At 40.2% G+C, this 25,313-nt stretch overlaps 1 protein-coding gene across 6 annotated transcripts; it reads right to left on the reverse strand.

Annotated features, from left to right (window-relative positions):
* Positions 1–3,119: 3,119 nt before the first annotated feature.
* On the reverse strand, positions 3,120–24,248 carry hnrnpdl (heterogeneous nuclear ribonucleoprotein D-like). Of its 6 annotated transcripts, none has more exons than XM_060825595.1 (9): positions 23,846–24,247; positions 18,705–18,873; positions 17,317–17,478; positions 15,522–15,653; positions 6,692–6,794; positions 5,353–5,520; positions 4,723–4,838; positions 4,369–4,469; positions 3,120–3,456 (listed from the first exon to the last, which is right to left on the reverse strand). In XM_060825595.1, the coding sequence occupies exons 1-8, from the start codon at positions 23,971–23,973 to the stop codon at positions 4,383–4,385; spliced, it is 1,065 nt and encodes a 354-aa protein (XP_060681578.1). In that variant the 5' UTR covers positions 23,974–24,247; the 3' UTR covers positions 3,120–3,456; positions 4,369–4,382. The 6 variants fall into 6 exon arrangements, with proteins under 6 accessions (XP_060681578.1, XP_060681596.1, XP_060681604.1 ...); XM_060825613.1 differs by having other exon boundaries at positions 6,725–6,794; positions 23,846–24,246; XM_060825604.1 differs by lacking the exon at positions 3,120–3,456 and adding an exon at positions 3,819–4,042 and having other exon boundaries at positions 23,846–24,248.
* Positions 24,249–25,313: the final 1,065 nt, after the last annotated feature.

Raw genomic sequence — 25,313 nt, forward strand, 5'->3', positions numbered from 1 at the left:
TGTGGAAAGTTGCCCAGGTATAAACTGTCTAAAAGGAGCAGGCCAAGTCCAACCAAGCCAATTACTACATCAATATTCTAATCTTGATCATCAGCAAAGTGGTGAAAGGTGTTGTCAACAGTGCTACCGAGTGGCATTTACACAGAAATAACATATGCAATGGCATTAAGTTTGGGTACTCTCAAAAAAAATTCTTGTGTGCTTTTCTCTATCTCAGGACAATTATGATCCAGGATCTGGGCACTTAACTTTCACTCCAATCACTTTGAGGTCTCCCAAAGTGGTTTTGAAAAACGATCTCAACTTCACTTCCAGGATCCTGTGTCATCAATCTTTGGTTTCCAATTCCTCACTCAAACCACAAAACATAGAAGCAGTATGACCCATTCAGTCCATCTAATCTGCCCTACAAGTGAGTTATGGCTGTTCTGATAATTCTCAACTCTACTTTCCTGCCTTTCTCCTCTAGCTCCCAACGATCTTACGGATTCAAAATCTCTGTCTTGCAAATACATAATGACCCAGTCTCAACAGCCCTCCACAGATACATTACTTTGAGAAAGAATCCTCATTTTTTTTTAAATGGACAACCCCCTTTATATTATATCCTCAGGTCCTAGATTGTCCCTTGATGGGAAATAACCTTGCATCTACCATCAACGGCCTGGGAATATTGTTTGTTTCAATAAGGTCATCTCCAATGAGTACAGACGAACTGACTCAAACTTTCCTCATAAGACAGTCTTTCTATACTCAGGATCAGCCTAGCGAAACTTCTCTAGATGGCCTCTAATTACTGTATGTCTTTCCTTAGAAAAGGGGCCCAAAGCTGTTCACAATAATTCAGCTGTAGTCTGACTAGTGTCTTTTATAGTTTTAAGCAATACCTCCCTATTTTCATATTCCATTTGTCTATTATCATAAACTTATATGCTAGTATTTGAGATCTGTGCAAGATCCCAGATCCTTATGCCAGTTTGCTGCATTCATTTAAATGATAGCTCTATTCTTCACATAACCTCTCATTTTCAGATATCATATTCCATCTGTCCATTTTTGCCCAACCTATATATCCCACTGCATACCATTTGTTATCCTCACCAATTACTTTCCCACCTTGTCTATAGTACAAAGTTTCCTCATCCAAGTTATTAGTATACTGTATATTGTAAATTGTGACCCCAGCACTAACCCTATGGCATTCCACTGCAGAATGCCATCTGAAAATGACCTTATCTCAACTCTTAGTATATTGGCATGGATAGTGGATTGGGTAACTAACATACTATCTCCAATACCATAAGCTCTTTAGTGTAACAACATATCTTAATGCCTTCTGAAAATCCAATTACCCACTGCTTCCCCCTTTATCTATCACCTTTGTAAGGTCATGCTAACTCTGCATAATCAAGCATTTTTAAGTGCTCCGCTGTTACATCCTTTATAACACTAACATTCCCCCGAAAACCGATATGAAGTTAAGTGCCATTTGATAAAGTTTGTCTTCCCATTTTAAATAAACTGGTTTGTTGCATTGGCTGTTGGTTACTACCAGTGCATTCACCATCTGTCACTACTTCCTTTAATATTGTAACATGCATTCCACACAGATCCAAGGAATTTCAGTCGTTAACCTGTTTCCTGCTCACTTTTTCCTGTCAGTTCTGCTTTAACACTGAAATTCCATTCTCATGCAATCCAGTGTTAGGAAAATCATGTAATAGCAACACCATTGAAACTAATGGGGCCAGAATCAAGTTATAACCAATAAATGCTTTAAAACTTTGTGTTCGAGAAACAGTATCAATTCATCAATTGTGTTATAGCAAGTTCTTAACAAAATGTGCATTACAGCAGAATTGGTCTGTATTTCCTCTCCTTTTGCCCCTTACTTTAATTTCAGAATGCTAGTGTCTTCTTGCGTGTTGTAATCTGAGCACAGAAACAGACTAGAGTTCAACTAGTCCGTGCTCACCAAGTTTCCCAAATTAAACTAGTCCCACTTGCCTTCATTTGGCCCATATCCCTCAACGTTGCCTATTCATGTACCTATCCAAATGTCTTTTAAATGTTTAACTGGACCTGAATCTATCACTTCCTCTGGCAGTTCATTCCACATACAAACCACCAGCTGAGAGTTGGTCTTCAGGACTCAAATCTTTCTCCTCTTGTTGACTGTGACACAAAGTATTTATTCATCCCCTTTTCATCACTTGGTTCCTCATTATTATTCCTCCAGCCTCGTCTATAATGGCTGTTCAAGCATGACCAGCCAAGTCCTAGGCATAGTTGTTTAGGCAATGAATGCTGACCTTGCCACCCCTTTAAAAGTTCAGGTAAATTCAATATCAAATTTCAGGTCCTGTTCTCAATGTGAATTCATCTATTAACAACTCCATTTTAGCGTAGCAACTTAAACACTGAAAAAGTCTTGTTTGAATCTGTCCTCAACTTCATCTTACAGACAATTTTTTCTGTTTAGCAAAATTCTATGAAACTGCAGCCCTAGATGCAATACAATTTGTTTTCAAAAAGGGCCTTTCAACAAAATTGTTTTTCCTATACTACATCTTCTTCCCCCCCACCCTCCACAAACATAAAAGAAAGTTGAACCTTCAGAATCTTGCCTACCAACTCAGTCAGCATCAAATACAAAATAACCAGAACACAGTGGACTCAGTTTACTAAACTCCTAGTTAGTTAGTAAGCAGAAGTTGCAGATATTTACTTGGGACCTCTAACTTACCCTCCATACAAAAGGTATATAAAATGACAAGTTAGAAAAAGCACCATTTTCCTCCAGAGTGCCTTTGTAAGCCCCAAAGGGCTTCAAAACAGAGGGCAGATTTAGATTTGTTGCACATTTGAGCAATGCATAACTATATTAAAGTATAACTCCATAATATTTTTTTTCCCAAAAGCCTAAAAACAGAAGATCAAGCCAAGAACTTCAATGGCAAATTGGTAGTTTATCTATAACATTCTCCAACTCCATCTCAGGATGGAGTTCAAGTGTCCTGCCAACCACCTTATAGATTATAATGCTAACCAACAGCCTAATTTTCCCCAAGTGCTGAATCAAGATAAATATATAGCCATGTAGAAAACCACAATTAATATTTGAGTATTCATACTGTTTTATTTCAGCAACAGATGCAATGCATCACATACAACAGGGTACGCCAACAAACAAGTGTTGCATCACCAGTTAGTAGCAACTTTATTATAGACTATCACGGTACACAAAGAATGCGCTTCAAGTTGTACAAAGCAAAGTAACTACAACATAAAAAGATGTTTATATGCTATATACATTTGGGACACAAAAGATGTTGGTTTCAGATTTGATGTGGTACAAAAAAAGTCCCAAAAGGGAAACAAAGATGCTTTCAGATTTAACATTTCCTCTTGACATGCTGTTCTGCTACACTGATGTTTATACCTCCGTTTCTCCACCTAGGAGAGAGTAAAAATGTTTTAGAACAGGAAAGAAGTTCACACCGTTTCACACAAGATTATAACACACACTGGCCAATACTTCAAGGTGCTGCACTGGAAAGCATTTTACTGCAGCAGATCTATTGACATCAGACCTGGTTTTATCAAGTCTGACACATTTAACCCAGTCAAAAATATACTACAGCTTGCTTGATGTTGTTTGGTTATCATTTGTAGTTTTCACTACTTAGCTACAAAGAAAAATAAAACAGCATTTTAAATAAAAAATTACCACACTGTAGATCCATAACTGAAATACAAGATGTTACCAAATAAAGAATACTGAATTAATTATGCAGTAAGTCATTATACATTTAAAAATGCCTGTAAGAAATGTTTAGCCGATGTTATATAAATATATGCAAAGATGACTGAAGACAAAGGCTGAAGTTTTCCAGTTTATCTTTAACGTTGATACATGATGTTGAAGAGACCATACCACAGGGCAGCATTTTCACGAGCACACCTCACGTTCTGTCCGCAATGCGCGGCCCCAAGAGAATCGTGTGGTCAGGGTGACACGTGTCCTGCAATGAAGTTCCCGCTGGCGGGTACAAACAAGGTATAATGTCAGAGTTAGAAGGCAACTTTTTCTTTCGTCTTGCTGGGTCCTTTATTTGCACCCATTAGCAGTACTTTACCTGTTAAATTTACAGACTTGTTAAAAAGTGTTAATCCCTCAGACCTTTAACACCTCCTGTTACAAAAAGCTGCAAATCACTTCAAATGAAAACTCTACGGTTACCTGATGTTCAGTACTTAAAGCAAAATTTATTTTACAAAACCTGACATTTTACATTATTAAAAACATACACTGGAAAATTATTTAAGTTTTTTCCTCCATTAGCTGCAACAAGATCTGTTACATACCTGCAGTGAAACAACTATATCAATTTTTCTTTAGTATGGTTGGTAGTTATTCTGGTGACTGCCTGCACCTCTAGATGCCTTTCCATAGCTGCTCTGCTGACCTGTCAAAGCGATTGGATTTTACAAGTTTAACAGGCAATTTGTAAATCTACATATTCACAAAATTACAAAGCCTAACACAAGTGGCCCATTTACCAATTTAAATAACATCTTTGACCTAACTTACTAACACACCTGGACAGAAAGTTTCAGCACCAAAATTTGACTTTCTGCAGTTAGCAGAAAATGGGTAACAGCTCATTTTGAGTAACAGCTTATCCTATCCTCTTCTTTCACCCCTATAATTTTACCCACCTGGCCACTTGCCTCTAAACAGCCTCCTTCAGCAGAGAGGGTGAGGCAGTCCAGGCCGCAGACTTCTCCACGACCATCAATGCCGCTCCTTGATTGACCATCAGGAGGCACATTTGCTACGAGGAGATACGAGTAATGTTAGTTTTTCCTCCTCTGCAAAATGGAAATGCTGTTATCTGGACAAAAGCTGGCTAAACACTCCTTCTCATGGGTAATAAAAAAAGCCTCCAAACATAAAACAAGCTGGTTCCACTATCTTAATCCTTTACAGATGTTTAGGTCAAAAAGTTTTTGGCCAATTCAATCTATCTATAGATGAAGCACCTTGAAGGACACCAATGTGGTGTCATCAGAAATAACATGCAGGCTTGAGGTTGCAAATAAACAGCAAAACTAAAATGCTGCTTAATCAACAGCACTAAGGGAAACAGAAGAGATACAAAAGCTACAAAGACTACAAAGCTTTAACACCTCTCCCATAAGCTTTGTTATTCAAAATCTTTGATTCCTTTGTTACAATATTTTCAAAACAAATATATCATTTAAGATCTTACTTTACTAACAGTTCTCCAAAATCTTACCACCTCACAAAAATAGTTACCAGCCATGTAGCCAAATGCTGTAACTTACTATTGTAGGTATCATATTCTGGAGCATATCCGTAGTTGTTGTAGTTATACCCAGAGTAATCATAACCTCCATATCCATTGTAACCTGGATTGCTATAGCCATTGTTGTAACTACTATAACCTTGATTCCAGTAGCTGTTGTATCCCTGGTTCCAGTTCTGATTTTGTCCTAAGAAAGATAGCAATACAAAAAAATCGGAGTTTGTTCTAAGACACACAACAACTCAAAAGGCTACAAGAAAAAAAATTGAAGACCTGAAACTATAACAAATGATAAAGCCTGCACTATATCGTATCCTACGCTGCCTGCCCCAGAAAGTTTGCAGGGGACTGCCATGTGGAAAATAGAAAGCCTATACAAGAGAATTCAATACCACCATATTTTGTGTGTATGCAATAAATGAAGGTCACTTATCGGTTAAAATTTTTGAACACAAAAGCAAGACAAGAGCCTCCACAAATCTACATTGCGACCACCAAGATTTACGAGAAAGAGGATAAACAAAATCTAGGTACTGGTGTTTGAAAAAGAATTAATATTCACCAACATTTTCCAAATCTGTATTTGAAAATTGTGGCATGCCCGATAATCCGTAATCATTGGATGAGTGTTGAAAATGCTTAGGTTTAACTCATCATTTAAAAAGAAAAACATTTTCCCAATAGGAACTACACTACAGAATACTTTTATTCAGAATTAATTTTACTGTATTGTTACATACATTAACCCCAGTAATAAATGCAAATTCAATATTTTAGTTATGTTCTATTACTAGAATTTTCTATCACCAACTAACCCAAATCAGGGTAGAATACAAGTACAGAGCAGAAACAACCTAAGTGAAACTCTAAGGATCGTTGTGATATAACCAGTAGACATTAACAATGACTTGAAGAATCACTTGCTGACCAATGACTCAAATCTTTTCCATTACTACCTCTTTAGGGCGATGGGAAAATGTCAAATCCCAATGTTCTGGCCTTTTATTTCTTCCATTTTACAACAAAGATTTGGTGTACGGACATCTTTTAGCATACTCTTCTACTCACTAAATTGTAGTGAACAAAGTGTTATATAGATTACCAGAGATTCTTCACACCTACAATTATATAGCATTCCTCCTCACAGTCATATTGCTTAACAAAGTAATGTAATTCTTCAGTACCATACATTTTAAACCTTTTCCACCCAACAGTCATAACCAGACTGAATCCCCCAATGAACAAGTGGGAAACGGTTAACCGGATAAACCGATAATTACCTAGCCATGCATTCCTTTACCGTTCCAGTAAAGAAATCACTTCATGTTCAAAACCCACTCGTCAGGAAATTAACTTACCCCCTCTACCACGACCTCTTCCACCAAACCCACCTCCACCTCTGCCTCCTCGTTGCTGTTGTTGCCTGTAGACTTCTTTAGGTTGTGCCACTTTAATTTCACACTGTTTAAAAAATACAAAAGTATCAGGTTTAAAAAAAAATCTACAAACCAGGTGGCTGATATAGACTAAAGCATATGAGAGGGAGGCTTTAAACCATGCAACGATGATCTTACAGCATAAAAAGATAAAGTCGCAATAGTCCGACCAGACAATAGGCTTTTCTTATTACAACATGTGAGCACTTCATCAAGACTGACAATTCAAAGTAATTGCAAGAGAGGAGTACAGTTGACAAAGTTAGTGCTTTTTAGATGAACAGCTGAACTGAATGTCTTGCAGAGCCAGCTGAGACTTCATGTTCCTAACCAAGAAGGGGAAAGAGTGTCATGGTCAAAGCTGACATCAGTCACCGCATATTATTTATCTTGTTGTTGTGGTTATGTTGTTATTTGTCTTTCCTAAATTATATCTGGCTGTAATTGAAAAGACTATGAAGTACTTTGTATATACAGAGATTGAGAAAGATATTCTATAAGTTATCTTTTTTTTAAACCTTCCCCCAACCCTTTTTGCTGAATTGAAATCGAAAACTTGTTTTCTTCAGTTAGGTGAGAAGATAAAACTATCTTGGACAATTTTATGGACTGAAAAGACAACTGGCTGGCAGCTGATTCATCTTAAAAAGCAACAGATGCCTCTGATTTTCCTGGGAAACAACAGAAGTATAACTTTTGTTCACACATCCTATTTTGGTCTATTTTTAGTGCTTGCTCTACTTGATTGCCTTTCCACAAATTGTTCTGCCACCAACAATTATTTTCTACTTTTTTATTTGAGATCTGCCTCCCACAGACAACCTCCAGTATTGAGGTCAATTTTTCTTTAAATTGCAAACATATTTATAAATAGAACATTGTTTTATGTACATACACAGTATTAAAGCAGTTCTGTACAGTATTTGCATGTGCTTTGGCAGAAAGACCTTACACAGAAAGTCCTTCCCCAATGTACCTTGCCACAGCTACTGTCAAGGTTAAACGTGCCCCTCTGCACAAGTCCCGGACATTGGAATGTACCAGCCTGCACCACTCAGTATTTGGGTGCACCAAAGCGTGCCCTTCATCAAGTTGATGGTTCTCCAGATGCAGTTGATGTTTGTGTTAGTGTGCATTCAAGAGAACAGATCATAGAGCACACCTCAAAAACCAATACATCTCTCTCCAAACTTTCTTTGCAAAGGCAGGTTTCAAAAGTAGATTGTGAGTCTCTTCCCCCGCACTCCTCAGCCATATTGAGGGTAACATGGAGCGGACAGTCTGGGTGTACATGAAAGGTCTCAGAGGGAATGCCCTTCTCACCACCAACCCAGCCAAGTCTTAGTGCTTGATGGAAAGCTTTGGCAATGAGGCATTCTGCCAAATGACTGACAATCTGCTCAGAGAGTCATCCGACAGAACCCACCCTCTCCTTTTCTCTTGAGGATAGTACACGCTGACCATTGCCTGATGGACTTGTGGTCAAAGGTGTTTCCCTTTCCAAATCTTTTCATGAGGGACAGGCGATACAGAAGGTCAAGTTGCTACAGAGTTTTCTGCTGCAAGACAGCCACGCCCATCCTTCCTAACACCTGGGACAAGTAGAACCTCAGTATGTAGTGACACTTGATGTTTATGTACCCAAGGTCTACATAGAGCTTGATACAGCCTGGTCATCAGGATGAGGGTGGTATTGAATATGTTTTCCCCCACTTTATTCAGAAAGCATAGTGTCCTAGCGGGTCCGGTTAAACTTTGCCCTCCAGATTAAGTAGATAATAGCTTAGGTAACTGCAGTGGCACAGACTAGGGGTAGAAGGTAGACCTGCGCCACGTACAACGCCATTGAAGGTGCAATAGATGAGAAGCAGTACTCCCATCTCCTCAGTTTCTGCCTCACCCTGGTAATACACTTCTCCCAGATTTTGGCACACACCCCAGAACCTTCAGAATCACGTAACCAGCACCTTCTGCTGAGGAGGATAAAGGGTAACCCAGTTCCTAAAAAACATGGCCTTGTTCTTGTTGCAATTTACCTCGGCTCCCAAGGCCAGTTCAAGCTGATCACAGATGCTTGTGAGTCTGTGCACTAACAGCAGACCAGAGTAGAAATCAGCATCATCCATGTACACTGAAGCATTGTTCCATGCAACAGAGTCTTAGAGGTCAGTCACTCCTCTCAGGCTCACATCCTTCCTGCTGGACTCTGCTAAAGGCTCCTTATGACACACAAAGGCAGGATAGTGGGCAGCCCTGTGTGACCCCAGATCTGATTGGGAAGCTTTCTGATTCGCACCCAGATTAACCATGAGCTGAACATAAAATGTTCTGCTCCAAGAAACCAGGTTGGGGAAATTTTGTTCAGATCTAGAATAGTGATCACTTAAGCTTTATTAAAATAAAAACATGTGGGCTAATGAGTGTGTGGACTAAACAAGTATAACCTGAATTAATTTATTAAGCATAAAGAAAAATGTTCCAGTAATCCTGTAAGGACAAAGGAATTGGATAGTTTGATTGCACATTCCTGTATTTGTCCAACAAATTTAAAATAGGTGATCAGAAAAACAATTTTTTAAAAATCACATTAGTGCACAAAACAAGTCCTCAGTTGTCTGTAAAAGGGCAGCATTGGGTAGGGTGGGAGGAAGAGATTCATAAAAAAAGTTTGCAAACAGGGAATGGTAAACATACATTATGATTTCATCCAAATATTCACAGAACAAGTTAGCCAAAATGCAAACCCCCTCACCAAAAAAAGTATCCAAATGGACTTATACAGCAAGGAAACACTTAGCATGCTTAGTGAGCTTAGAACAAACAAACAACAAAAGAAAATTAGGAAATCCGGTATTTACCTACTATGGCAAGTGAAATTAGGATAGATTGACAGGTATAAGGACACTACCACATCCTGGAGGTTGCATTTGGTATGGATGAAGTTCAAAGTGACCCGAAAGTAGGTGATGTATTAATACCAAACATCATGAAACCAAGTAAAATGCAGCACTATGTGGAATAGCATCAGTAGTCATGCATGAGAGGTCGTAGTGAACTCTGTCAAGTCATTAAGACAGAGGAAAGGTATTTAAAAGCTGAAAACAGTCCAGTGTAAAGGCATAAAGCTAATAGTGTTACAGTTCTACATCATTTAGAAAACAGATGAGAGAAAGGTAGTCATCTCTGGTATAAATGATAGCAATGTGTAGCAAAGGCAAATCCATACATTTATTTCAAACTAAGTCAACTAAGTAATAGGATGGGCCCATTAAAAGTTGGGCTCAAAGAATAGAGGAAGCAATTCTTTAAAGTGATAAATGCATGGGATGGCAAAAATATTGATGCAAGAAACAAGTGTTTGCTACAGTAGAAGGATTAATTAAAATGGACTGCATAGTCACCTATGTCTTTCAACTTGTAACAAAGTTCATTTCGAATTTGAAATATCAGCCAAATTTCATAGACAAGTGGTCCTTTTCCAATTATCTAAGGCAATTAACAAGACAAACTTTTTAAATAGTGCTACACTGTATTCTATACAAAGCCAACCACACATTTTCCTTATCATTTCTCTCCTCACATGAAACTTGTGAAGAGTTTTTGTCTGAGCTTTTATTCCCAGAGGTGCTATTAATCTGCACAGAATTTTGAAACTTTCAGTCTTGAAAAGAGAAGTTCCACATGGTAGCACCAAAAAGGAAAAGAAAATCAAAAATCTTAAAAATTTTACAAGATTGACTTTAAGCTACATTCTGCAAAGCAAAAATGCACTCTGCAAACTGAAAAGGTCAGATTAAGTAAAGTTGTATATGAAAGAATCCAAATGTGCACAAAATTTTTGTTGTCTCTATCTTTTCATGCACCATCCTACTTGCATTTTACACTAGGTTGCTAAATTAGCTCCACCTCAAAATTGAAAAATGCATGGAATGTCATAGAACCAAGTCCTTTGACCCTCAATGATAGTCATCCTAGTAACCCACACTTCAGCTGTGCCTAGCAAAGTATTAAATATCTCCCAAAGCCCCAGCAATCTCTTGCCTCCCACAGCAGTTTGGGATAAATCTCATCAGCCCTGGGGATTTATGCAACGTTTGCCCACTAAAGCATCTAACATCTTCTCATTTACAATCTTAAGGTATTTTAGAACCTCACCATCGACTGACATCTCTGGCTACAATGTCTTTCTCCTCTTGGCACAGATGCAAAATATTTACAACCTCACCCATGGCCATTAGCTCTACGCACAGGTTGGTCTCAAATACGTTCCACTCTTTCCATGGTAATCTAGCTCTTAATGTACTTATTTAAAAAAAAGCCCTGGAGTTTTCCTTGATCCTAACTACCGAAGGGCTCCTCTTTGCTCTTCCATTTTCCTTTTTAAGCAACTTCCTACCATACACTTTTAAAGGGCCTAGTTCCAAATGCACACTCTGACATATGTTTCCTGTTTTTTCTCTTTATCAAACTTACAATATCCAGGGTTGTCTGGTCTTGGAGATAGTGAGGAAAGATTTCAATCAGAGACTGGTACAGTTGAGAACAAAGGCAAGTCAAAACAGTCAGGGCAAGCAGGGACAAAGCACAGAACAAGGTAGGACTGATGAATTAAATTATTTCAATGCAAGAGGCTGAACAGAGAAGGCAGATGAACTCAGGGCATGGTTAGGAACGTGGGACTGGGATATTATAGCAATTACAGAAACATGGCTCTGAGATGGACAGGACTGGGGCTTAATATTCCAGGATATATATGCTACAAGAAGGATAGAAAGAGGGGAGAGGGAGTGGCGTTTTTGATAAGAGATAGTTTTACAGCTGTACTGAGGGAGGATATTCCCGGAAATACATCCAAGAAAGTTATTTGGGCTAAATTGAGAATTATTGGGATTGTATTATAGACCCCCTAACAGTCAGAGGGAAATTGAGAAACAAATTTGTAAGGAGATAGACTGGGATTGCCATAGTGATAACGGTTTAGATGGAGAGGAATTTGTTTAAGTGTGTACAAGAAAAATTTGATTCTATGTGGATGTACCTACTAGAGAAGGTGCAAAACTTGACCTACTCCTGGGAAATAAGGCAGTGCAGGTGACTGAGGTGTCAACGGGGAGCACTTTGGGGCCAGCGATCATAATTCTATTAGCTTTAAAATAGTGATAGAGAAGGAGAGACTGGATCTAAAAATTCTAAATTGGAGAAAGGCTAATTTTGACAGTATTAGGCAAGAACTTCCAAAAGCTGATTGGGTGCAGATGTTCGCAGGTAAAGGGACGGCTGGAAAATGGGAAGCGTTCAGAAATTAGATAACGAGAGTCCAGAGAAAGTATATTTCTGTCAGGGTGAAAGGAAAGGCTGGTAGGTATAGGGAATGCTAGATGACAAAAGAAATTGAGGTTTTGGTTAAGAAAAAGGAAGCATATATCAGGTACAGACAGGATAGATTGAGTGAATCCTTAGAAGAGTATAAAGGCAGCAGGAGTATACTTGAGAGAGAAATCAGGAGGGCAAAAAAAGGGCACTGAGATAGCTTTGGCAAATAGAGTTAAGGAAAATCCAAAGGGTTTTTACAAATATATTAAAGGATAACTAGGGAGAGAATAGGGCCCCTCAAAGATCCTTTTTACCCCTCAAAGATCAGCAAGGTGGCTTTTGTGTGGAACCACAGGAGATGGGGCAGATACTAAACAAGTATTTTGCATCAGTATTTACTGTGGAAAAGGACATGGAAGGTACAGAATGTGGGGAAATAGATGGTGACATCATGAAAAATGCACATATTGCAGGGAGGAAGTGCTAGATGTCTTGAAATGCATAAAAGTGGATGAATCCCTAGGACCTGATCAGGTGTGCCCTCGAACTCTGTGGGAGGCTTAGGGAAGTGATTGCTGGACCTCTCACTGAGATATTTGTATCATCAATAGTCACAGATGAGGTGCCAGAAGACTGGAGGCTGGCTAACGTGGTGCCACTGTTTAAGAAAGGTGGCAAGGACAAAGCCAGGGAACTATAGACCAATGAACTTTTTTTTCATGATTATCAAACTATTAGGGTAACCTTTTATTCCAATGTCCTTGATTTCTAGCTTTCCCTTCTATGCATTTAGCTGCTGCCTCAATTTGTTTCACATTTCAATGTTACTAATGGAAGTCAATTTGGAATGCGACATTGACTTTGTTGGTGACCATTATTTATTAGTTTTAGGTTTGTATCAAACCTTTTCATAATGTTAAGACCCTCACCATTGCCTGATCATCTCTTTTCCAGGAAAAACACCAACTGTTTAACCTTTTCTAGAAGGTTAACTGGTTCTTGTATCAGCTTCAAAATATTTTTTATCTTCTTCCAATGCATCTAATATTTTATACAATCCTAAACTTTGCACAGTCCTCAGAGGCCTTCCATATTTTTAATGCAAGTTGATTTTCCTATTTCATCCCCAATGAACCCTATAGCTTTGCTTTTGGCCAAACCAGTTCTGTACGCATATTGCTGCTGTGTTACGTTTAGATACCTATTTTTCAAATGGCTTCATTTCTGATACCGTAATGGGTTCTTAATCTTAAGTATATTGAAAATTAATTTGTGCACTGCACTTCCAATCTGGAAGCTTATCCTGTAATGTGTCACTGTTTACTTCTGCACTGACTATACTACCTCAAATTTGACTGGGCCCATATATAGAAATTGGATCAGATTCCCAAGTCCAAATTGCTTGCCAATAGTGAACTGTCAATTTATCATCACTTATACCTTCATCACGCTGAACTATAACCCGTACTTTTTTTGTAGCTAGTTTATAATCCATGTTGCTACTTGTGCGCTGATTCCACAAGCTCCAACCTTAACCTTGACTCTATTATGAGATACCATACTTAAGAAAATCAAAATATTATTGAAAAGCCCAAATATAATTATATCTACCACTATTTTTCTTTTCACTCAGTTCAAGTTGTCAATAAAATCGTTCCAACAGGACTGTTATCCTTTACCATAATTTTAATTTCTAAATTTATCCCATTATACCTTTCCTACCACCAATATTAAGGTAACTGGTCTATAAATTCCTGAACTAGTTCTGTATCCTGCCTTAAATACAGACCCATGCTCCTGTACTCAACTTTCTTTTTTATATTCACATAACAGCATCCCAGATATCTCTTGCCTAGTTTCTTTTAATATTCACAATTCACCCAGACCCAGGCTTTAACCTCTCAATAGTTAAGTTATCAATAATCTTCCCCATTTCCAACTTAAAATGTGATCTTTTGATCTCTTCCAGTGCCACTTTCATTTATTTTCCCTGATAAATGCATGGGCAAAGTAGACATTCAATATTTCAGTAATTGTTCTGGAATTATCTGTGAACTGAACTGGTGTATCCTTTAGTACTTTGTATCTTATTCTTTTATCATAGAATATTGTTCTACAGATATCGAATTCATTTACAATTCCTCTTTGCATTCAGAACACTGTCCTTGGACTCCTTTTGTAACATTTTTGTATTTGCTTTTGTTTCCTGTAAATAAGTGTCAGTCATGGCACTATTTCACAGGACAGCAGTTATCCCCAATGTTTATTCCCAAGTCAACATCACAGAAACAAATAATCTGCCCATTATTACCTGCTGGTGTACATATACACAAATGAGCTGACATTTCACGTACCCCTCAAAAAGCACAAGGGACATTGAGTCATCCCTGATGGTCATGAAAAGCACATGAATCCATGTTTTATTTTTATTTAGGGTACACCCTTAGCTTTAGCTTCAATTTTGTCCCTATCTTTTTATTCATCTATTATCAAACTCTTGGTTAGTTTGTTCTTTTCTCTAATTTTTGAATGAAATACACTTGTTTGAATATACTTCGTTACTTCCAGAGTGCCATCTTCAGCTTTTCCAAACTTATTTTGGTCATTATCTTATCTATGCCAAATTTAAACATTTCGTTGCTGTTTGGATTGTCAGTTATTTGCAATGATTCTTTTACCACAATTAGATTCCTTTTTATGGCTTTCTTAAACTATGGGCCTATGGCAAAAAGTCAAAAAAATGTTCTTAATGAAATTTCTCAGTGTTTGAATCCTTCCATCAACTCACTCCCTGCCATTTTTCTAACCTCCTGCAGCATTCACCCAAACATTAGGTGAGACAGTGGCATTGCGACAATGTTACTGGACTAGTAACCCACAAGTCCAGGTTGTCTGGGGACGTTAGATTTCAGATTCAAACCAAAGCTTGTCTCAATGGTGACAATGCCAACTATCAGCAATTTATTATAGAACTCTTTGGGGTAGTAATGTGCCAACCTTTCATAGCTCTCTAGATCCACTTTAAGGCAATCAAATTAACTGGTCTGTGAAATGGTTGAGCAAGGTCCTCAGTTCAAGGGTAATTCAAGAGAGGCAACAAATGCCGTCAGTGACACCCATACCCCATGTCAGAATAAAGATGTCAGCTCCCGACTCTAGATTATGGCGCAGATTACCTTTCCAACGCTTCACCACTGGCACCTGTGTACACCACCGCCTGCACGGAGCTTCATCCGTCAAGATTTCTCCACCTTCGTCGTCTCTTTCCTTACACCATCCCCCAAACAAAAAAACCTGACCAAGCTTTTGGTCAACCCTTCAAAAAATTTCTTATGGCTCAAAAATGTTCCACATTTAAAATATGAAAACTTGGAAAAAAATACCATTCTACCCCTCTCAAATGCATTAAAGCTTGTAGTGAAAATGTTGCCAGGCATACCTTGCTAGATCCTATGTTGTGATACTTGTTTTCTAATAGTCTTTTTACTGGTTCTTCCTCCTTAAACGTGATGAAGCAGAAACCTCTTCGTTCATTTGTCTTGTTGTCAATGGGAAGTTCAATGCCTTCAATCTACAATAAAAATACAATTCAGGTATAATTTACATATTCATACCAGACTGTTCAGTTCATCAATACTGAAATAAACTATAAACTACCAAATGTTTAACATTGTAATCCAAAAAGAAATCAAGCAAAATGAAGTAGTGATTTAGTGCTCAAAAAAAGTTGAATAAAGTAATTTTAACAGATTTTCAGGGGGACATTTCCTCCCAACTTCATAAGAAAATTGGGTACTCTTTTTCCCAACTTAAACCTTAATTTTACTCAAAATACATGAGACTGCAAACAAAACTTTAATATTTACATTGGACAAACTTGGTTAACATCTTCTCAACACATTTCAATGACTAGCATGTATAGGTACAATAAATAGAGATGTACAGCAGGTAAACAGACCCTTCAGTCTAACCGTCCATGCCGACCAGATATCCCAATTTAGTCCCAACTGCCAGCACCCGGCCCATATCCCTCCAAACCCTTCCTATTCATATACCCATCCAGATGCCTTTTAAATGTTGCAATTGAACCAGCCTCCAACACTTTCTCTGGCAGCTCATTCCATACACGTATCACTCTCTGCATGGAAAAGTTGCCCCTTTAGGTCTCTGTTATATCTTTCCCCTCTCACCCTAAACCTATGCCCCCTAGTTCTGGACTCCCCCACCCCAGGGAAAATACTTTGTCTATTTACCCTATCCATGCCCCAATTTTGTAAACCTCTATAAAAAGGTCACCCCCTCAGCCTCCAACACTCCAGGGAAAGCAGCTCCAGCCTGTTCAGCCTCTCCCTATAGCTCAAATCCTCCAACCCTGGCAACATCTTTGTAAATCTTTTCTGAACCCTTTCAAGTTTCACAACATGTTTCTGATAGGAAGGAGATCAGAATTGCATGCAATATTCCAACAGTGGCCTAACCAATGTGCTGTACTGCTGCAACATGACCTCCCGACTCCTGTACTCAATACTCTGACCAATAAAGGAAAGCATACCAAACACCTTCTTCACTATCCCATCTACCTGCGACTCCACTTTCAAGGAGCTATGAACCTGCACTCTAAGCTCTTCGTTCAGCAACACTCCCTAGGACCTTACCATTAAGTCCATTTGTTTTCCAAAATGCAGCACCTCACATTTATCTAAATTAAACTCCACCTGCCACTTCTCAGCCCATTGGCCCATCCGATCAAGATCCTGTTGTAATTGGGGCAACCTTCTTTGCTGTCCACTACCCCTCCAATTTTGGGGTCATCTCCAAACTTACTAACTGTACCTCTTATGCTCACATCCAAATCATTTGTGTAAATGACAAAAAGTAGAGGACCCAGCACCGATCCTTGTGGCACTCCACTGGTCACAGGCCTCCAGTCTGAAAAACAAACTCTCCAGCACCATCCTCTGTCTTCTATCTTTGAGCTAGTCCTCCCTGTATTCCATGAGATCTAACTTTGCTAACCAGTCTCCCCTGGGGAACCTTGACGAACGCCTTACTGAAGTCCACACTGATTTTCCATGCACAAAGTCATGTTGATTATCCCTGATCAGTCCTTGCCTTTCCAAATACATGAAGCATTTGCCTCATGTCAGCTGTTTATGCTTTTTTGACAGTCATAAAAACTGAAGTTGATTAAATCAAAAATCTCTTTCTGACAAAGATCATGATTTGCAACTTGCCTCTCCATATGCTCCAAAGTAGTCCTTAACCATTTCTTCTGGTACATCAGGACTTAGGCCACCAACAAAAACTTTCTTTGCTGGTTCTTTGCCCTTTATTGCCTTTGCTCTTTTAGGGTCAATGAGCCGTCCATCCAGCTTGTGTTCCTTCAGTTCCAAGACCTGCAAGAATTTAAGAACCATTTCTGTACTAAAACTATAATTTTCAGAGGGTGCATACTTGTTTTATGTTACAAATAATTAACACAACTCTGAACCTTACTTAAGAAGTCATTTTTAACATTTGTAATAACAAAAATGTGTCAAAGGAAAAATGAAGTCTCAACCACTTAAGTTCTACCATTGTTTAAGTCCCAGTTCTGAGTTCAGTGCTGACTTGTCTACAGCAGCACAAGCAGAAAAACTGACTGTTACTCCTCCCAGCTCCAAGAGCATTTCTATAATGATCAAGAGATCTTATGGAATCTAATATTTTATTTTAGACCAAATTAAACTTTGATAGAATTACACCTTAAATTGTACCCAAATACGCCAAACAGAACCGAAATAGTCCTCCGTTTTAACAGAATTGCTGGTGCCATAAATTACGAAGATGTACAAACTTCTGCGACAAGGTCAAATTTAAATGCACAGGAGAAGCTCCTACCTCAATCCAAAATATTTTTCCCAGCGGGGATCAATAACAAAAAGCACATTTTGTGTACTTAAAATGATCACATCCGCTCTTTACTCACCTAGCTTCCTGCCAATTAGAGTCATGACCTGGGGTGAAAAGCAGAGGTCAGTGCCACAAGAACACAAACTGCACGCTTCTTGGTATCATTCCCTGCTGACAACAAATATCTTCAAAAATGGATTGAGTTTTGAACAATTTTTTTTGTTACAAGTAATCTATACTTCATAATGCACAATATGGAAAGGATTTAGGTATAAGTCACTAGAGTTCATTTGAAGTAGCATTCTCCAAATGAATATACAGAACCAGTTTTCTGCAAACTAAATCTTGCACACTATTAAAAACTCTTATTGAAAGCTGTTTATGAACATCCCATCCAATTATGGACTACCTCTAAAATGGGTTACACTATTTGAGGTAACTTATAAAAAGGTGCTGAATCAAATAGCAGACTAGTAGCACATCTGAACTAGGACATTAGAAATACTGAAAGTAAATTACTGATTTGACTAAACATTGGAACCAAATAGGAAAGCCTAGTTATATAGCTTAGCAACGTTCTTTTCTAACGATCACAATTGGATACTTATATTTTTAAAGAATTGACACCATTTACAACATACAATGGTTAACATTTCTCAACACAACTTTTATTCAAAGTCACAAGCACACATTTTGATGTAATTTATAATAGGGCTGAGAGTTGATTTACCCTGTCCACGCTTGCAGGTTCTCTGAATAGTACAAAACCAAATCCTCTTGACCGCCCCGTCACCGCATCCATCTTTATGGTACAGTCCACTACTTCACCGAACCTGGACAAGTAATCTGTCAAATCCTTCTTGCTTGTATCCCAGCTAAGACCCCCAATGAACATTTTTCTGTGAACAATAATATGTATATAGTGACCCTGGCAATTCATTGTTTATAATTAACAGCAATACAAAATAAGTTAAACAATAAGTTGTTTAAGTGCTTTCGACAGCTGACCATGTCTTACTTCCCTTTCTCTTGGAGGCAGTTTTTTTAATTTTGAATCATCAAATATATCGAAAAATGCAATTTCTGTTGGGTTTTGCTGCCAAAATATTTACCAAAATTAAAATCAAGGACAGATTTATTTCTTTAAAATAATAAACATCCATACCATCACACTGCAATAATTCATCAATCTTAGTTAACAAGATTTCCCAAATCCAGATTTCCCTAGAAAAATCATTTCTACCTATTCCTGTTCAATTAGGTGCCTTCTTTCTTCCCTTTTTCAGCATCTAACCACTTGGATCAGTTATTCTTCCTGCACCTTAAGTTTTCTTGTTCCTTGGCCACAATATTTTATTCAAACTCAATCCATCTACACTTCCACATTCATCCTCGACAGTCAAACAGGACGCCAACGTTTTCCTTGAAGAGGTCTGAACAATGCCTGTCCGTCCATCCACCTACCACCCTCTATTTGTCTGAATTTGTTCTTAGTGAACAAAATTACCTTAAGTTGCTTCATTGTCCTACGCCTGGACCAACAGACACAGTTTCAAGTCCCACCTGTTCTAAAAGTGCCTAATAACATCTCAAAATAGGCTGACTAGGAAAAATAAGTTAAATAAAAGAAATACAAGTTGCCTCATTTCCTGCTCCTATCCTTAAGTGGAAAGTGTCATCAACTTTGCTTCCAATATCCATCCTTCCTTCATCGCCACATGGTCAGAATCATAGAGTCCCTGCAGTGCAGTAAGAGGCCGTTCAGTCCAGAGTCTACAGTGACGCTCCAAAGAGCATCCCATCCAGATCCAGCAACTTCACATTTACTGTGGCTAATCCATTTTTACACTGTGGGGAGGAAACTGGTGCACCTGGCAGAAACCCTCACAGACATGGGGGGAGCATGTGTAAACTCACCGCAGGCAGTCACCCAAATATAGAATCAAACCTGGGTCCATGTCACTGAGGCAGCAGTGACAACCAGTGAACCATTGTGCCACCCAAATATTCATTTCCAACTCTAAGCATCTCTTTGTTTCAGAGGGCGGACTGTCTGCTAACTGACAATAATGGACACCAATCACTTTCACTCCATTTTTTCACACTCAATTTCCTCTATTCTCCCAGGTTTTTCACTCTTCACTCCAACTGTTTAGACCCTGCAACTTTCACACAACTTCTGACATGTTTCCTTCCCAATAAACTGAGGATTCCCTCCACCATTTGAAAGAACCCTTGGCTACATTCATTCTTTTTAATGCAATTCTGCTCCTAATATTTCCTCTCTCTCCATGAACTAAAATAGAGCTGCCCTTGTTCTCACCTTATATCCAACCAACTTATCTTTCAACATCAGATCATCAATACAATTTCCAACCCGCCAAAGACGCCTATCACTCCACACCGCACCCACCAGCATTTTGGTAAATCAGACAATACGGCTGTGTTCCTTCTCCTGCCTTATAAGCATGAAGATCCGGTACAGACAACCAATACAGTGCTGGTCAAGTGCTGAGGTCTTACGCAATTACTTGAAGTCGGTGGATTGGTCCATATTCAAGAACTCAGCGGCCAAACTAGATTAAGTATGCTACTACCATCACAGGCTTCATCATAGCAGACTGCATGCCAATCCTAGTGTTCCCCAACCGGGAGATCCACTCCCTAATGAAGTCCAGGTCTGAGGTGTTCAAGTCAGGTGACCCTGACCTATACAGGAAATCTAGGTATGATCTTCACAAAGCCGTTAGGGTCACCAAGATACAATACCATACTGAATGAGACTCCGAGACTTACCACATGAACAACTGTGATATGGTCTACAAGATATAAAAAGTTATAAAGCAAAGCAAAGTAGAATCACAAACAGCAAAGCATCCCTCCCAATAAGTTCAGTACATTCTATGCTCGTTTTCAACAGAAGGTCAGTGAAATGATGTCACCTGTCCCAACAGCCACAGCTGCAGATGTCAGATTGGCATCCTTGAGAATGAATGCATGGAAACTGACTGGCTCAACTAGAGTCCCTGGCCACGCACTCAGATGCTGCATGGACCTACTGGCAAGAGCATTCACAGACATCATTAACCTCTCCTTGTTATGACAGAAAGGTCCCTACCGACTTCAAGAAGACCACTATGATCCCAGTACCGAAGAAACATAAGGCAACATGGCTCAATGACTAGTGCCTGGTGGTTCCGACATCCACCACTATGAAGAGCTTCGAGAGGCTCGTAATGGCATACATCAACATCAGCCTCAATTTGTCTAGGGTAACAACAGGTCCTTAGTGGTGCCAGGAAGATTGCATCTACACTCATCCCTGGAACATCTACATCAGACATCTATTTATGAACTTTACTCCACTTTCAACACCATAATTCCAACCAAACATCTCCGAACTCTGCGACGAGGACTCTACACCACCCTCTACAACTGTTCCTTGACTTCCGGACCCACAGACTGCAATCAGTAACAATAGGTGACAACACCTCCTCCAGGATAAGCATCAACAGTAGTGCCTTGCAAGGCTGCTTACTCAACCCCCTACTCTATTCCTTATAAACTCAAAGACTGTGGCCAAGTTTAGCTGTAATTCAATTTCCAAATTTGTGGGTCGGATCTCAAAGATTAAGAAAGGTTCCATAGTACAAAGCAAAATAAAAAGAGTTAAGGGAATTAATAAATAAACAAACTAAATGTCTAAAGATCGCCCAGGAAAGAGACAGCTTTGTGACAGGGTGGAAAGACAACAAGATCTTTCTCAATGTCAGCAAAATGAAAGAGCTTGACATTGACTTCAGGAAGCAGACTGGAGGACATGCCCATGTCTGTATCAATGGTGCTGAGGTGCAGATAATCAAGAGCTTCAGTCAAGAAAGGACACCAACACCAATACTTCCTCAAAAGGCTAAGGAAAGTCAGCATGTCAACAATGACTCTTGCCAATTTTTATAGATGCATCATGGAAAGCATCCAGTTTGGTTACACCATATCCTAGTATGGGAATGGTCTGCCCAAGACCACATGAAATTACAGAGTAACAAATGCAGCCCAATCTATCATGGAAACCAGCCTTCCTTCCACCCCAAGAATGAAACCAACATAATCAAAGACTCGAAAATGTGTTGCTGGAAAACGCAGCAGGTCAGGCAGCATCCAAGGAGCAGGAGAGTCGACGTTTCGGGCATGAGCCCTTCTTCCTGCTCCTTGTATGCTGCCTGACCTGCTGCGCTTTTCCAGCAACACATTTTCAGCTCTGATCTCCAGCATCTGCAGTCCTCACTTTCTCCTCCATAATCAGAGACCCCCTCAGTTATACTCCCATCAGGCAGAACATACAATTATTTGAAAATACATACCAATAGATTCAACAACAGATTCTTCCCTGTTCAGACTTATGAACAGAGCTCTCATATCAGAGTTGATTTTTCTCTACACCTTCTCTCTGTAGCTGTAACGCTATATTCTGCATTCTATTACCCTGACAAACTTACATAAGGTTGATTTGCCTGGATAGCAATTCATTTTACTGTGCCTCAATAAATCAAACCAAGATTCAAATCTACTCCCAACTTCAGCCTCAGAGCAATTTTCTCCACAATAGTCTAGTCTGCTCAGTCAATCCGTGCAACTCCTCCCTTTCCATGCAAGTGCATGAGATCCAAATCCTACTCTTTCAGTCCTCTCGTCTCAAATTGCCAAGTCTCTGTTTAATTCTTCTAGGAAACAGCAATTTGATTGCACTAATTTCAACAGAGTTCACTGTGCTGACTGTTCACAATGTGATCTCCTCGATATCAATATAACCAAATGCAGACCAGGCGAGTCTTTAGTGGAATACCTCCTGCCTGCCAGCATGACAGAGTTTCCTGTCACTTGTCATTTGAATGCTCCTATGATACTTCTCGTACTGTGTCTGCTACAGCATTCCAATGAACATTAAGTCACAACAACGAACAGCACTTCATCTTTTAATTGCGAATATTACAGCATTCTGATCATAAGTGAATTCAAAATCTCAAAAAATTAAAAAATCAATGCACCCATCTTGATTTGTTTCTTTGGCAATTTATGTTTTTTCCCACATTTCTCCATTCTGCTTTACATTTCGAAACCAGCTTTCTCAGCACTGACATCCTCTAGACTGTTATTTGGTTTATTAATTCCATTACCCCTTCATTTTGCTTGGCATTGCGAAACCCTTTCTTGCCCTCAAATTTATCACGTATCTCTTGTTCTGTTCTCACCACCAGTCCTAAACTTTTCCAATTCTGGTGAAACAAAGACTTGAAACTCTATGTTGATATTGAACACTGAATAATAGTGACATTGTGTTTTTACTATGGAGAAACGGCGGCCGATTTGGCAACGAAGACGGGAGGCCATACTTTATTGGCTTGTTAATACCCTCTTGCAGCGTGGGAGGGGTGGAGAAGGGGAGGCGCTGCTTAAAAAGGTAGAGATGGAGGAAACTAGAGAGAGAGAGACAGGCAGACAGACCGTCATAGTGAAACTAGGTCACATACACAGCCAGCCGGACGCCGAGTCACTTGGCCACGTTGTTGAACCAAACAACAACAAGAGATAAAGGGAGAACCCTGAACGACAAGAGTTTAAGGAGACGCTGAACGAAGAAGCGGGCAACCCCCGGGTGGTGTATCCACGGCAAGTTCAGAGAGGAGGGGCGTGTGAACCAAACACGCGCTCGGGGCCCGGGGCTCGCGCCGCCCCCTGGGGCGGGGGGGTAGAGGGGGAAGGAGGAGAAGCACACCCCCCCCCCCGCCCGGGGGCCTCCGTCTCGGTGGTAAAGGGCTTGTTTCCCCACCCCCACCCCCCGGGGGTGCGGCCCCCTCTCCCCTGCTTGCTCACCCTTCGTCATCCTCGTTCTTGCTGGCGTTTATTTTAGCTCCTTCAGGGAACTCCTCGGTGGGCGCCGCCGCCGCGCTCTGCTCCATGAGGCCGGCGGATGGCGGGTTGTAACTGTACTGAGAGTCCATTGGTTCCTCTCTCTCTCCGGCGGGTTTTGTCGGGAGGGCAGGTTGGAGGGAGGAAGGAAGGGGGGAGGGTGGGTAAGAGAGAGGGGGGGAGGGGCGACCGGGACGACTACTCTCTCGTTATTTATTTATTTGTTTGTTTGTTTTCCCTTTTTCCCCCACCCCCTCTCCTGCCACTAAGGACTGAGCACCGCCGCCGCCACCGATAATGATAATGATGGTGCTGCTCCTCCTCAGCTACAAAATGGCGGCCGGCGCATCACGGAGGGGGTGGGGCGGAAAATCCGGGCACCGGCCGCCTGTCGCCGGCACGTGATCGCTCGCCGCCCAATCGCGTGAGGCCGCCCTTGTAGTCCGCTGCTCCTGGTTTCGGAGTGTCAACGCGTGCCCCGCCCCTCCTCCAGACCCCAGCGGCTTTGTGGGTCTCGAGACTCTCTGACTGGGAGCACGGAGTGCGCAGACTCGGAACCAGGGCAACCATTCCGAACAACGAGGGAGGGACGGGGGGAGGCGGGTGTAACCAATGGAGTGCGCTGCAGGGGTCAGTGCTGAAACCACAACTATTTACACTCTTATACAATCACAGAGATTAATGACTTGAGTGAGTGAAGAAGACATTTGTCAAGTTTGCGGGTGACGCAAAATAGGCCTGGAGAAGACAGCGGTGAGGATGACACACAGAGTCTGCAGAGGGACAACAGCTTGGCAGATGGACTCTAAATGTGGCGTCGGTGGAAGAATAGAGGCGCTATTATTTAAATAGGACCTGGGTTTGAATCCTGCTTTGGCAGATGGCGGAATTTCAATTAAAATAAAAATCCGGGTTAAGAGTCTAATGACGACCGTGAATTTGTTGTCGATTGTCCGAAAAACCCATCTGGTTTACTGATGTCCTTTTAGGGAAGGAATCTGCCACCCCTAACCTGGTCTGTAGCTCCAGGCGCACAGCAATGTGGTTGACACTTCTCTGCCCTCTGGGCAATTATGGTTGGCAATAAATGCAGTCCTCACCTTTTTTTTTGCCTAATAAATGCTGGTCCAGTCAATGAGGCCCTCATCCAATAAATGGGTTTTGAGGGTCCTAAAGCTAGCACACAAGATCAACAGATATCAGGGAAGGGACGTGGAATGTTGGCCTTTATTTCAGAGATTGGAGTGTAAAAATAGGGAGGTCTTACTGAAACTGTAAAAGACATGACCCAGACCACAGGTGGAATGCTGTGAACAGTATACTGGGCTGCTTATTGAACGGAAAGATATACTGGCATTGGAGGCAGTCCAGAGGAGGTTCACTAGGCTGATCCCTATTATGGAGGGATTATGTTATGAAGAGATGTAAATTC

This window comes from Hemiscyllium ocellatum, chromosome 1 (genome assembly GCF_020745735.1).
Source record: "Hemiscyllium ocellatum isolate sHemOce1 chromosome 1, sHemOce1.pat.X.cur, whole genome shotgun sequence".
NCBI classification, from domain to species: Eukaryota; Metazoa; Chordata; class Chondrichthyes; order Orectolobiformes; family Hemiscylliidae; genus Hemiscyllium; species Hemiscyllium ocellatum.